The sequence below is a fragment of the Pan paniscus genome, chromosome 3 (assembly GCF_029289425.2).
Source record: "Pan paniscus chromosome 3, NHGRI_mPanPan1-v2.0_pri, whole genome shotgun sequence".
NCBI lineage: Eukaryota > Metazoa > Chordata > Mammalia > Primates > Hominidae > Pan > Pan paniscus.
Window position 1 is genome coordinate 57,657,321 of NC_073252.2, and position 15,022 is coordinate 57,672,342.

Here is a 15,022-nt window from a genome sequence, read left to right on the forward strand (position 1 = left end):
TAAGTGATCCACCATCCTTGGTCTCTCACTGTGTTGGGATTATAGGCATGAAGCACTTCGCCAAGCTAATTTAGTTTTTTATTGTTATATTGTTATTTGATTTGCTTTTATATTTTACAAATCAATGAAAGGAAATAAATAACAGAAAGCGTGCTGTTTTGGTTCAGATATGCCTTCTGCCAAGATGAGTGAGATTATAGTTTGGGTATGTGCATTTATTAATATAAACAGAATCCACAGCAACATAGAATCAAATGCCCAGATTCAAGGACTTCATGTCTGAAACACCAAAAACAATGGCAACAAAAGCCAAAATTGACAAATGGGATCTAATTAAACTAAAGAGCTTCTGCACAGCAAAAGAAACTAGCATCAGAGTGAACAGGCAACTTACAGCATAGGAGAAAATTTTTGCAATCTACTCATCTGACAAAGGGCTAATATCCAGAATCTACAATGAACTCAAACAAATTTATAAGAAAAAAACAACACCATCAACAAGTGGGTGAAGGATATGAACAGACACTTCTCAAAAGAAGACATTTATGCAGCCAACAGAGACATGAATAAATGCTCATCATCACTGGCCATCAGAGAAATGCAAATCAAAACCACAGTGAGATACCATCTCACACTGGTTAGAATGGCAATCATTAAAAAGTCAGGAAACAACAGGTGCTAGAGAGGATGTGGAGAAATAGGAACACTTTTACACTGTTGATGGGACTGTAAACTAGTTCAACCATTGTGGAAGTCAGTGTGGCGATTCCTCAGGGATCTAGAACTAGAAATACCATTTGACCCAGCAATCCCATTACTGGGTATATACCCAAAGGACTATAAATCATGCTGCTATAAAGACACATGCACACGTATGTTTATTGCGGCACTATTCACAATAGCAAAGACTTGGAACCAACCCAAATGTCCATCAATGATAGACTGGATTAAGAAAATGTGGCACATATACACCATGGAATACTATACAGCCATAAAAAAGGATGAGTTCATGTCCTTTTAGGGACGTGGATGAAGCTGGAAATCATCATTCTCAGCAAACTATTGCAAGGACAAAAAACCAAACACTGCATGTTCTGACTCATAGATGGGAATTGAACAATGAGAACACACGGACACAGGAAGGGAAACATCACACATCGGGACCTGTTGTGGGGTAAGGGGAGGGGGAGGGATAGCATTAGGAGATATACCTAATGTTAAATGACGAGTTAATGGGTGCAGCACACCAACATGGCACATGTATCCATGTGTAACTAACCTGCACATTGTGCACATGTTCCCTAAAACGTAAAGTATAAAAAAAAAGAATCAAATGCCCAAATTAAAAGTAAATGTTTTATATATTTTATATGTTTGTGACCATTGGACAGTGTGAATCATTAAGAAATTAAAGAAAAGCAAGATTTAGGCTTATGAATTGTCACATTTTCCTAAGAATAATACAAATAATAATTTATGCTTCCTCAACTTTTTCTGAGAATACTCATATATTTGTGAAATATTGGATAATGCCAAGCATTGCTAATACATTTAATCCCGTAATTCACAAATTTCTGGAAGAATATGCTTTCTTGTTTCACATCAGTTAAACTATAATGCTATTGTAGCTTTAGCTTGAAATATAGGACTTATATGTCATTCAACAAGTACCTACCCTCTTCAATATGACAAAGAATATGTAGCAACCTATACATTCATACAATAAAATATTGACAATATAATAAGTCAGCAAGAAGAGAAAATAAAAGAAGAAAAAATAACCTCCAATAAAAAGTTAGTATCCAAGGATTTATGGCACAAGACTGTCCTACAAGTAGGATACAGATTTGACTCTGAGTTTTCTTTCAGATACTGATTAGTTATATAGTATTCAGTGTTTGTAATAAAAATGAACTAGTTTCTTGGGAGAAGAAAAACTGTTCCTGTTACTGAAGTCTGTGATTTTTTTTCCCCCAAGACTCTCATGTAACAAACAGGGTATGATATTGAGAAAGGTCCTCAATGACAAATGCACTGTTATTACAATAATGAGCTTCCTAGGGCTCTTTTTGTGTAATCACGTTCATTCTAGGCAGGCGTTTTAGCATTTTAGTATAGTTGAATAAAATCAATTCTATTAGGAGGCCAAATAACTGTGGCCTGGCTTAATGGAAGCGGTATTTGGTAATGGAGATTAGGGAAAATTAGAGGAATTAGAATGGATGTATAGAAAATCCTTTAGCCTTCAGGAAATATTTCTCAAATTTTATTTTTTGCCGCCTGTATTTTGATAAGAACCAGGCAGCAGAGGGTTGGAGGTTATGCCCTCTAATTAGGGAACTGAAATGGTAATGTCTAATGTTCCTGGTTAAGGTTAGATTCATTTGCTTTAGCAATTAATTGAATTGTGGGTTGAGATGGCATTATCGTTTTTTTTTTCTTTAATGTAGGACTCTAGCCATTTGCAGGAGATGCTTTCGAGATACAGAAAGCATCTGGAAGGGTTATTATTGAATGAAATGCCAGCTAAACTCAAATGTAAATTTGGCATTTAATCAGGTTTATATTTGGGTACAGTTAACATCTTATTTAACATCTCTTAATTTCCAGGCATCAGCACAGTTAACATAAATAATTGTAATACAAAGTTGACAGTGATAAATGCCATAGAAATATAGATAAAATTCTGGGAGTTCAAAAGAGATAAAAATTCCCTCTGGCTTTAAAATAAGGGGAAGCTTTATAGAAATTGAAGGCATGGCTTGGGGGCTATTCCAGCTACTGTTATTCTTTATATACTCTGTCTAAATGCATCTCAATAGTTGAGTTTCTTTTATTTAAGTAGAGAGATAGTACTTTTGGTTTGCGAATACAGCTTCAGATCAATACTAGTCATTCTACTTTCCAGCCCTTCTCAACCACTTTACCTTCCTCAATCCTTCCTTTGCAGAAATTCTGGAGAGGCCATTGAAATGTTGCCTGAAATTCAGGAAATATTTAGAAATCATCTGCATATAGTAAAACCAACATGGCACATGTATACATATGTAACAAACTTGCACGTTGTGCACATGTACCCTAAAACTTAAAGTATAATAATAATAAAAGAAAAAAAAGAAAAAAAAATCTGTCCATTCTCATTGTAAATGGAATTAGACAATGTGTTTGCTTGGAACATTGATAGAACAGATGTTTGAGGAAATAACAGTGAAACGGTGATTCACAGAATGTGTTTTTAGAGAACCTTAGCGAACTAAAATAATGTTGTTGTACCACTAAGGTATAATGATAGTCTTACTAGACTATTATATTTACATGTATTCTCCATCTTACACACACAATATTGATATATATTTTTTCAGCATCTTTTCCAGACATTTAAAACTTACTATGCATTTCTGTGCTATGAACTAGTATAAGATTGTAACAGATTTAGCACAAAATGATAAATATTTAGTTTCAGCTGCAATTCTATATTAAATGATTGGTACCTATTTCATGAGGCACCAAAAAAAGCTACCCATCTCTATTCTCTTTCCTTAGCGGATTTGAGAAGAACTGCAATAAAACCACGTTTAGTTGTCACAGTTAGAAATGGAAGGTGTCCATGGCATAAGTTTTTTAGAATATTTGGCACAGAATTTTAAGAAAACATTGTAATTTTTGATGGAACTTTTTAAAAAATGTCACTTAGACTGATTTTTGTCTTAAACACAATTTAGTCTTCTCTTGATGACTGATTTTTATTATTATAGACATATAAAAACTAGTGTTTTACATTTCTTGTAGGACTTTGTAGTTTATAAAGGGCATTCATAGACATTATCTCATCTGAAACTCTCTATATCCCACACCCCTTGTTCCCATTTGCCATTTATGCTCTGATGAGAATTAGAAAACCATCTAACCTAGTTTATTATAATTGGGCTTCAAATATGGCTGTGAGGACCCCTCCTAGTGAGTAAGGAGTGTGGCCTTTGTGATCGCTGTTTTCATCATCTGAGGCTATCTGACTTAATTCTGAACTCTTGGCAGTGTTTGAGTTGAGTGATGTAGCTGGAAGAGTTGACCAAATGAGGGGAATTTTGCAGCTGGCTTTTTAGCATACATCATTGTTTTATAAATATCCCCTCCGAAATGCTGTCAGAGGGCCTATATGAAGAATTAAAGCAAAATAAAATATGTTTAACATAATGTGCTTAATGCTATACTAAAAATAAATATTTTTAAAAAATTAGTGTTAAATTTTGGAAAATAGTTTGGGAAACTAAATATTTCATGTATCATTGCAGAGATTAGAATCTCTGCATATATCAATGCAGGACTTTATGTGAAGGACTTTATGTTATATAGGGAAATTTATAAAACATTATCTTGATATTGTATGCCAATTAATTGAGATTAAGGATGAAAATTAAAAATGGTTGCATCTTTTTAAACATAATCCCTCAGGAGAATATATAATTGTAGGCATGACACTTCTAAAAATTTCTAAGTCATAAATTTCTGGTGTCATTATAAATAATAGTAGTACTTAGAATTTTATGCACACTTATTCCTGTAAGTCATTTCATTGTCATATGTACTAAATGTATCCTGTGAAATAAAATGTTGCAGACCTGAGAGCAGGAATGTGAATTTTTTATTGAGGTTATGTATGACAGTGCATGGTCTTTGAGTTTCTCAAAACATCTGTTGAATGCATGACTACCTAAATGGGCATTCTAGTGGATAAAAGAACTTTCACTATTTAGTTATTAGTACTGGTGATTTTTTTCCTTTCTTAAGTATGTATAGGACAGTCTTGTCTAAAATCTCAGGTACTTTAAAAATAGTCACTCCAATTTTGATAGCTACTCAGAGAAATATTAATATAGTGTGACGGGAAGAGGTGCAGAAGAATCTACCTCTAATGACTGTGAATATTCTGGGATCTGAAAAACATGTGGTTTTGACACTTAGTCTTTCTGTAATTCCTTGTAATATCTCTTCAGCCCCCACTACTCTAATTAAATGTTTTTACATGTCTAGTTTCCTTCTCACAGACTTCATTCTCTGTGTCTTCTTCACTGCAGTTACTTTTTCTTTGACAAAACTCTCTCCTACTTAGGTGCCCATGACACTCTTCTTGGGTTTCCTCATGTCTCTCATCATTCCTTTTCAGCTTCCTTCTAAATCTAAGGTGTTTTATTTTCACCTGTCCATAACTTACATTGATTTCTTCTCCCATGCTTCCTCAAGTGTTAGGCACCTACTTTGAGCCAGGCACTGTGCTAGACCCTGGGATATGACATAGCAGTGAATATGGCAAAGCCCATGCCCATGTGAAGCTTATATACTGAATTGGGCCAGGCAATCACCTAGCCATGCTGGAAGGGAAAAAGTTAGGATAGAGAGTGAAAGCGATGCTAATTGATGTAAGTGGGGTAGTACCAATGGGACTAGGACCATGTGGCTAGAGCAGAAAGAGCAAGGCATAAAGTGTTAGAAGCCAGAAAAATAGACAAGGCTAGGACATGGAGGGCCTTATAGGCCATGGTCTAGAGTTTAGATTTTAGGAATTTCCTATATGACAGTTTCCTAACGTTATATGGACATTTCCTAGGATTCTCTATTGACCCTCCCTCAAATCTCTTTATGAACTTTTCTTCTGTTTTCTTCTGTTAACATTTCTGTTAACAGCTTTAGCTATTGCCCCTGAGAAGATGTATCCCAAATCCATTGCGGTTATGACTTTTTTTTTTTTCTTAATTACAATTCTGTATTTCTCCACTGAATGCTGGGAATTTCCATCACTATTTCAAGAAAATGGTTAAAACAAAACGCATTAACTTTTTCTCCTGCCTTCCAGTCAGCTTGCCATTTTGGCTTTTCTGTTTCTGTGAATGAAAACATTAATTTCATAGTCATCCAACTTCAAAACTAAGGTTAGATTATGCCTTCCTTCTTTGTTGTTTTTTCATTTATCAGGTATTTATTGAGTGTCTAGTTTATGCCAGGTATTGCTTTAAGCACTTGAGATAAATAGTTGAACAAGCTCAACAAAGCAGACCAAGAAGTAATTCCTGACCAGAAGGGCAGTGGTGGGTTACTAACAATAAACAATGAACATGATAGGCAGTTAAGTGATCGAGTGTGTTGGAGGACAGTAAGTGCAGTGGAAACAACAGTGTAGAGAAAGAGGCTTGGGGTGCTGGGTTGAGAAGCAGATGGGTAGTCCGTGTATGCTCTTTGAGAAGCAACACCTAAGCAAGGACTTAAAGGAGGTGAAAATGTTAGCCATGCATAGTCCTAGGGGAAGAGGATTCCAAGTAGAGGAAAGAGCCAGTGCAAAGGTCTTAAAGGGGAAACACCCCTTAAGTATTCAAGAATCAGCAAGGAGCCCATCATGGCTGGAGTGAAGCCAGCAAGGAAGAGAGTGAGCAGATGAGGCCGGAGAGGTGGTGGAGTCTTGAAAGCGGTGATGGAGTCTTGAAGGCAGTGATGCTGAGATGAGGGAGGGCCTAGGTGGACTCGGTAGGAACTTTGGTTATTAATCTAGGTGAGAAGGGGAGACCTTCGAAAGTTTTGAATAGAGGAGCTTACATTTTAAAAGGTACCACTTTTTTTTTTTCCTGAAATCACTTTTAAATTAATTCTTTCCCCACTCCCCTGCCCTTTTCTCTTCCCATTGCCACTTTTGCTATCTGGACTGTTATTTTAGCTTCTTGCTTGCTTCCATCTGGCACTTAATCATCAGAGAAATATGAAAATAGTATTTTGTTCTAGTCCATCCAATCAACATTCTTTTTTATTTATTTATTTTTTGGGTCTCTGTTTCTACATGTTAAAATTCTGACCCAAGATAGTACTAATAGTCCTCCGTGGCATTGTTTTGGAGCCTCCCTGCATGAACTCTTCCCTGAATGAATAGCTTGCTTGCTGTCCACATGTGTGCCAGGAGCTTTTGTACTTACAGGGGTGTCCAGTATTTTAGCTTTCGTGGGCCACATTGGAAGAAGAATTGTCTGGGGCCACACATAAAATACACTCATACTAACGACAGCTGATGAGCTTAAAAATAATCACAAAAAATCTCATAACGTTTTAAGAAAGTTTACGAATTTGTGTTGGGCTGCATTCAAAGCTGTCCTGGGCTGCCTGTGGCCCACAGGACACAGGTTGGACAAGCTTGCTTTAGAACCTTTGCTCCACCCTGAACGGCCTCACCTCTAATTCCTTCTATTCTATCCCCACTATAGCAATACTCCCATATTTGGAAAATCACCAAAAGTCTAAAAGCTCTTCATTCCCTCATTTGTATCATTCATTCATTCATGTAATTTTTCATCAGAACTTTATTGAATACATATTTTGTGCCAGCAATTTTGATGGAGCTTAAGGCTCAAAGGTGAGCTAAGCTAGATATATGTGCCTTAGTAGCTAACAGTTCCACAGGGGAGACAGAGAACCATAAATTTCACATTCAGCTGAATACACCCTTGAAATTTGTGTTAAGGACCAGGAGAGAAAAGAACACATTATTTTCAGTTAGAATAATTGGCTAAGAGAGGATCTAATTTAGATGGGGGCACCTCATTTTTGTGAGGTGAGGGAGTAAGAAAATCATTTTAAGGAGATAACATTTAAGTTGAAGCCTGGAGAATAAAAACCAGCCAGCTTAGGGAAGTGTCGTGTGGCTCTTTAAGCAGAATGAATGGCATTGCAAAGACCTGAGGTTATAAGGACCTTGGAAATAGAAAAAGAAAAAGAAAATTGAACAAAATCCCCTGAGGTTGGGGCCTCGTGAGGACACTGAGAATGGCAAACTTGAGGATGGTGGGCAGCGCAGATGACGTGGGCCTTAAAGGCCAAAGTAATGAGTGCAGTTTTAAGTGCAATGGGAAGCAATTAAAGTGTTTTAAGCAAAGGAGTGGCATGATCTTTTTGGAGATTGAGACTTCCATCTGTTCATCAAAATCCATTTGTCTCTTCTCCCTGGGCTTACAGCCAGATTACATTTCCTGGCCCTCTTTGCAGCTGGCTGTGAGCCATGCAACTGTATCCTATCTGTGGCAGTAAGTGGAAATGGTGAATACCATGAGTAGGGCTAGCTCATAAAAATTTCCCATGTGGGCTTCCTCATACTGCTTCCTGTTTTGACTAGGCATACTGGAAGCTTATATTAAGATGATAGAGCCACTGTCAACCTGGACTCCTGGATGATTGTATGGAGTAGAAACCTTTCCTGGCCAATCCAAAACCATCCTGAGCTTTATGTGAGTGAGAAAGAAGCACCTGATGTTTTGAGCCCTTACATGCTTGCTCCACTTGCTACCAAATTCAGATTTGTCCATATTTAATATGATAATTTTAAAGGGCAATTTTGGCTGCCACACTATGTGAATATGTAGATCATGTGGACAGTAACAGTGGCCAAAGCGAAGGTTTATTGTGATGTGGACTAAGAACATTTCAGTTGAAATAGATACTAGATAATTTCGAGTGAAAAATCAACTGTTCCTACTAACAGTTTTCTGTGTCTGGTGAGATTATGGAGGAAAAAAAATTTACTTGATTTTACTATCAACTGCCCTGTCAATTACTTTTCTGCACTTTCCATAGCATACTCATTGAATTTCAGTAGGCATGTATTTTATTTATTCAACTGGATTTAATCAAATGAGGACAAATGAACTGTCTTGCAGGATTTCTCATTTATTAGTATATTTAGTACAGTGCTTTATATAAAGTACTTACTTTTTTTTTTTTGAGATGGAGTCTCCCTCTGTTGCCCAGTCTGGAGTGCAGTGGTGCGATCTCGGCTCACTGCAAGCTCCGCCTCCCGGGTTCACGCCATTCTCCTGCCTCAGCCTCCCGAGTAGCTGGGACTACAGGCGCCTGCCACCACGCCTGGCAAATTTTTTTTTGTATTTTTAGTAGAGACAGGGTTTCACTGTGTTAGCCAGGATGGTCTTGATCTCCTGACTTCGTGATCCGCCCATCTCGGCCTCCCAAAATGCTGGGATTACAGGTGTGAGCCACTGCGCCCAGCCTATATAAGTACTTTCTTTCATTAAACTTTACTTAAATTAATAAATAAAAGGGTCGACTTTCAGATTTTGGGTCCATGGAGTTATTGGATGTCACTTGATCCAACTCTTGCCTTGTCACTAATACTGACTCAGTTTGACTTAAATTTTCTTTGCTTTCTAAGTGAGATGTTTAATTGTGTTGAATTTTGTTTTACCTGTGGCTTAGTGGGGTAAAATAACATCATGTGGCCTGAAATTTGAATGTTTGCCATAGCAGGTATGGAGAAGTGTTTTCAAAAGACCCATGGGCTAATCCTCACTGCCCTCCCTATCACTTTCAAGTGACCGCAATAGCCATTGCGCATTGCTCAGAGTCGCTGACCGCTTCAGTGGCACTGTTTCTTCCCTGAGTCAGGCACTCATCTGGGAGAATCATTATGATCTTTGGAAAATCTTAAGATAGGGAGTTTCTGTAATACGAATAAACAATGATGATGTTTATAACAAAGAAGTGTTAGTGGACTTAGGAGGATGGGCGAATAATGTAGATGTTACAGAATGCAGTGACAGCGGATTTGGGGCAAAGAAAAGACTGTAGTAAAGATGAATACTGAAACTCCCATGCTGATGCACTTCACCTTATAAACTTCCATATATTTAAACAGACCTATCTTTCCGGGATAAAGCCGGTTCACGCTTTTTGCTACCAGCAGATGGTGTTAGGGATGAGATAACATTTTATCCTTATATATTTTATTAACTTTTTATACATTTACTGTGTTTGTGCTTAGTTTGGATGTATTTTATGGACATTAATTAATTAATGCCTGAGAACGCCAATAGCAGTGAGTGTTGAAATTACTGGTAATAGGAGATAAAATAATATGACCATAATATAGAATAGATTAAAATTAAAATTTGAAAGCATGAGGAAGATGTTGGAAATTATATTTGTAGAAGAGGTGAACCAATTAACCAATAGGAACAACTCTGAATAGGGAATAATTATGTAACTTTTGAAAAATATGTGTATTTCATAGTACATGACTAAGTATAAAGTAATTAGTCAGATAAGGAAAGAAACTCCAATTATTGGAGTATCTGGAAGATCAGCATTACTACTAAGTACCCACTAGCTCAATGCTCTTTTAAGTGAAAGCTAGAGGTTTGTTCCAGAGGGTATGGGCCAAGAATAGTAGAAGAGTTGTAGTAATGTTTTCTTGTGAGACACGGTCCCATAGGTTCCAGGGCTGTTTGTATGTGCACATCATAAAGGCAAGCGTAGAAGTGGCATATGGAGATGGCATAGCTTTTAAGAATTCCCTGTGAGGCTTACAAAGGGAAAGAAGGGAAATACTATACCCAGGTGTAGAAGTCAGAACAGAAAGGAAAAGGACAGATTTGAGTGTGACAGAAAAGCTATAGTCATAGGCATATTTGCTAAATATATATAATTTATTTATTTATATACATATATGAATATATATATATTTATATTTGCTGAAAACATATGCTCTTTGGTAAAGGACACCTCCCTTTTATTTCTATGTTGCTTGATAGCATAATGGCAAAGACATCAACATAGTTCGAAGGAGTAAGAAACTCCTCCCTTGTCTGTGTTACATGAGAGCCAGTGACCTCTTGTGTGAAAATACAGAATAAGTTAAAGGTCTGAGAAAAAATATGGCATCTCTAAATCTGATATATATTTCCAAAATAAGTACAATTTCCACACTAAGACATTATTTGTTTGAATTTTGTTTTCAAATAAATGTGCTTATATTTAAATTAATATTTCGTATTATTGTATGATGTTTAAAGTAGAAACACGAGCCACAACTACTTGACTGTAATGTGGACTTGATGTTTAAGAAATATCGCATTTTAGAAAAAAACATCATTTTTCTTCAGCTATAGTACTGGCTATAGCCCTGGTGTTTTCTGAATAATTAAAAGATGAAACAGAATCAGAAAACAATAAATAGAGAGATGGAAGGAATTGAAAGCAAGAATAGGCTTTTCAGTGTGAAAGGATGCAGTTTGAGGGGGATATATATATATAATATTAAAGTTATAATTTAAATCATAAAGTTAGATTAAGCTAGGACAAATGTGAGTTAGTTCTTCAAATGAATAAACTTTAGAAATGGGGATTTCCACAGAAGCTTAATGAGACTATTTTAAAGAAATAACTTTACATACTGAAGGTAGCATGGAACTCATTTCTCTCATGCCACTTTGTTTGGTGGGAAGATGTAAATAAGTAAAAATGTATGTAACGTTTGGACCACTGCTCCACAATGGGTTATTTTGGGAAATTAGAGATTTTTTGAATTTATGTGTCCCATATGATTCTTACTAGATATAAAATACCAAGTAGAATATATAAATGCACTTATTTTGCAGTTTGATAAAATATATACATTGTATGATTTCCCTATTCTTATCCTATGTAAATTTTGTATTCCGTAATACCTTAATATGAATTTTTCATTTCTGTCATATGTGAATTTCTACCTTATATGAATTATTGATAGTTAATAAAACTATTTTAAGTTATGGCCAAATGTGGAAAGAAAAAGCGTTAGTTTTCACAAGTCATATTCTTGACATTTAAAAAGATGTGCTTGTGAGCTGAAGATGATAGATATTTCTTTTTTAAATTAACACATTTTGTGCTTTCTCTAGGCTGGAATGATAAAAAGTGATAATGAAGAGTATTTCATTGAACCCTTGGAAAGAGGTAAACAGATGGAGGAAGAAAAAGGAAGGATTCATGTTGTCTACAAGAGATCAGCTGTAGAACAGGCTCCCATAGACATGTCCAAAGACTTCCACTACAGAGGTAGGCGTCTTGACAAAGCTTAATAATGAAATATAATTTTAAGATATGATGAAAACAACTCTCCCGTCAAGTAAGAGAATGTGATTGCCATGTGCTCTTGTATAATGCGGAGATAGAAAAAGAAGTTTACATTTATAAATCATGAAATGTGTCTTGCTTTTTAAAAAATACATAGAGTATATGTTACAGATATTTATTCCAGTGTGTTATATATCCCTGATATGACTTCTTTTAATACCTTTATATTAAAACTATTGGTTCTCTAGCTTATGTTAAAATTTGAAAATCTTTGTGGTTTGTATTTTACAGAAGTATCTTAATTATGAATTATCACTGTTATTTTAAACCTTTTAAAGGATGTATACTAGGATGGCAAACAGTTGCTTTTTGTTTTAAGACCAGTGTGATGGATATATTTGAAAATAATAATGCCACTTGTCTTTAAAATCTATTTTGCAAAACTTTTACTAGATGGAGGAGACAATGAATGAAATTCTTCTGTAGAATTTTATTTCAAATTAGGCTAGAACTGCTAAAGTCAAGTAAATTATGTTGCATCAAAGTTTTCTATTTTTGTTTGTTTAAATGAAACCTGAAAGTAACTTACTATTAAGGAGATATGCTTATACATTGGATATAAAATTTCCTTTGGGGAGAAAAAAAAATTTAGGAATCTATTTTTTTTTAACCAAATCTCAAGAAGTCTTTACATTTGCCAAGACAACTTTCTTAATGAAGAATAGAGTTTTCTTTTAGGGAAATGACATGGATATAAGTAAATATAAGTAATTTAGAAATAATTTGTCTTCTAGATTGCCTTTTGAGACTTGCTACCTAGTCATTAGTTTGATTTTCAGATGCTACTAACTTCCCCTAAAATTATTTATGAACAGAATAGTGCAATTTAAGATAACTTTAAAGTTAACACATCTTGAAAATTTTAAAGAAATTTCTCATTTGAAACAACAGGACTATATTAATAAATACAGTATTATGAAATGTATGCCTAGCTTAGAGAGTCACTGTAGAGGCTTTGCAGTTAGACTTGGTATGAGTAATAATAGCTCTCTCTGCACACCAAGTTGTTCTGTTACCTTAGATTAGTACTTAACCTCTCTGAGCCTCAGTTTTTTAATGAAAAAAGAAGTAATATATATTGCACAGTTGTAATAATATTAGATGTATATGCAAATTGCTGAAGGTAGTATTCAACAAAAATAGGTGCTTAATGAATGCTAGCTGTTATTTAATTGCCTGTTAATATTTAATATCTTTGCAGAAGGTTTGCATGTTAAGAGTTTTGTTAAAGTTGAAGCATTAGTCATTGTTTGTCTTCATGTGAATACTCAATTTTCATATTCTAAAAATGTTATTCTAAATCAGAAGACTGGTTATGTTAAGGAAAAGATAGTAGGTTAGAGTGATTTTTCTTGGTTGTTCCATATTACTAATATCTAAATCTTGGTTGTTCCATATTACTAATAGCTAATACCTCTTTCAAAGCAATGGTTAAATATTTTTTAGGAACGCATAGGCCACGTGCTATGGAATTGTATAGGAGAACTGGAAGCCAGATCAGTTACTGTGGCTGTCCTCCCATCAGGTCCATCTGTCATAACTGTAGTTTCATCAGGCTGTACCCTATTACTACATTTCAATTCCTGAAGGTATCTATTTCTATAAATATTAGCCCTAGTACTTTTCATTAGTCTGATATTTATAAGAAGAAGAGTTTTTTTCTTGAAGTAATAAAGTTACAAGAAATATTATGTTTAATACTTATTGTATTTTTAGATGATAGAATAGGGAAATTAACAGTCAGCATATGTATATACAAAGGAATTGGATGGAATTACAGAAATTTGGAACATTGCTTTAGAAAATTATTTAAAATGTCAATTTCAATAGCATCGACATACTCAGTTTACTTAAAATTTCTTTTTAATAATGCAGACACTGAAGACTGAGTTTTTCAGTCATGAATAGAAGATTGCAATTATAGTTGAAGTAGGCCACCAACTAGAGTAATATATTTTGAGACAAGTTTCAATGGTCATGGGTCAGAGCAAAAGGAGTTCTTTTGTCACCTCTCAATTACCTTAAAACTTAAATCAAAATTGAATCATTCAGTTCTCTTAAAATGTTCCATGATAAACGTTAATATGAGCTTAATGATCTTCACCTTCTTATTTATGAAGTTCTGATTGAATTAAGTTGTGGGTGATATGAATTTACCTCCTTTTGAGAATCTTGAATTGTAACCATATATGTTAGAAGTGCAACTCTCTTGCCTAGGGGAACAAGTGATTCAGATTCAGAACTTTCAAATTCTTCCTTTAACTTCTTGGTAGCAAGATGGAGAGCCAAGTCTTCTCATAGATCAAATACCTTCCAACTGTAAATTAAGAACATATTTTTGTAATGTATTCCATTATTTTAAAATTTAAAATGGAAAAAAATTAGGTTTAGGAAGATATATTGATTTATAAATGAAAACCAAAGCACTATATAAAATAGTGCCTTTTCTGGATTAATTCAAGATTTTATTTTAGGAAACATATGAGGTCTTTCTTAATGAGTTATTTAGGAAGAGGAATAAAATCCATAAGCTAAGCCTTACATGGAATGAAATGTGTTTGAGAAGCATGGTCTCCATACATTTCTCTGACAGCAAGTCATCAGTAGGAGTTTTGATCATAAGCAAGCCATTTCTGACCCTGCAAGATTTCATCAGTAAGGCCCATGTAATATTCTGCCCTATTTTGCTAATTGTCACAGTAATTGGCTAGCTACATTTCTTGATTTGGCAGTTTAGTTCCTCAGAACTGCCATTCATTTGAGTTCTGTAGTTTGTTGCAAGTGTTATACATTAAAATCTATTAGGACCTGAACTAGATGATGGAGAGATAGAACCAAATGGGTAGAAATTGAAGGAAAACTGATGGAGTTTTGTGATGGGATAGATGTTGGAGGGCATGGGGAAAGAGAGGGAGATTGTTTAAGGAGGACTCAGAATTCTAATCTAGAAGACTAGAGAATTCTCTTTCCAGAATTCAGGTATATAAAATGAGAAACAGAAATAGGCTTGATAAAGGAAGATGATAAGTTGGTCCAAATTGAGTAGATTAAGATAGATGATCTTTTAGAACACTGAGTGAATTTT

General features: G+C 35.0%; 1 protein-coding gene across 1 annotated transcript in view; it reads left to right on the forward strand.

Moving 5' to 3' along the window:
- The window catches only part of ADAMTS3 (ADAM metallopeptidase with thrombospondin type 1 motif 3), a 290,472-nt gene that overhangs the window by 146,083 nt on the left and 129,367 nt on the right, over positions 1–15,022 (forward strand). Inside the window, exon 4 of the mRNA XM_003818364.6 lies at positions 11,703–11,859. Coding sequence (XP_003818412.1) covers positions 11,703–11,859 — 157 coding nt within the window. The remainder of the gene's footprint in view (positions 1–11,702; positions 11,860–15,022) is intronic.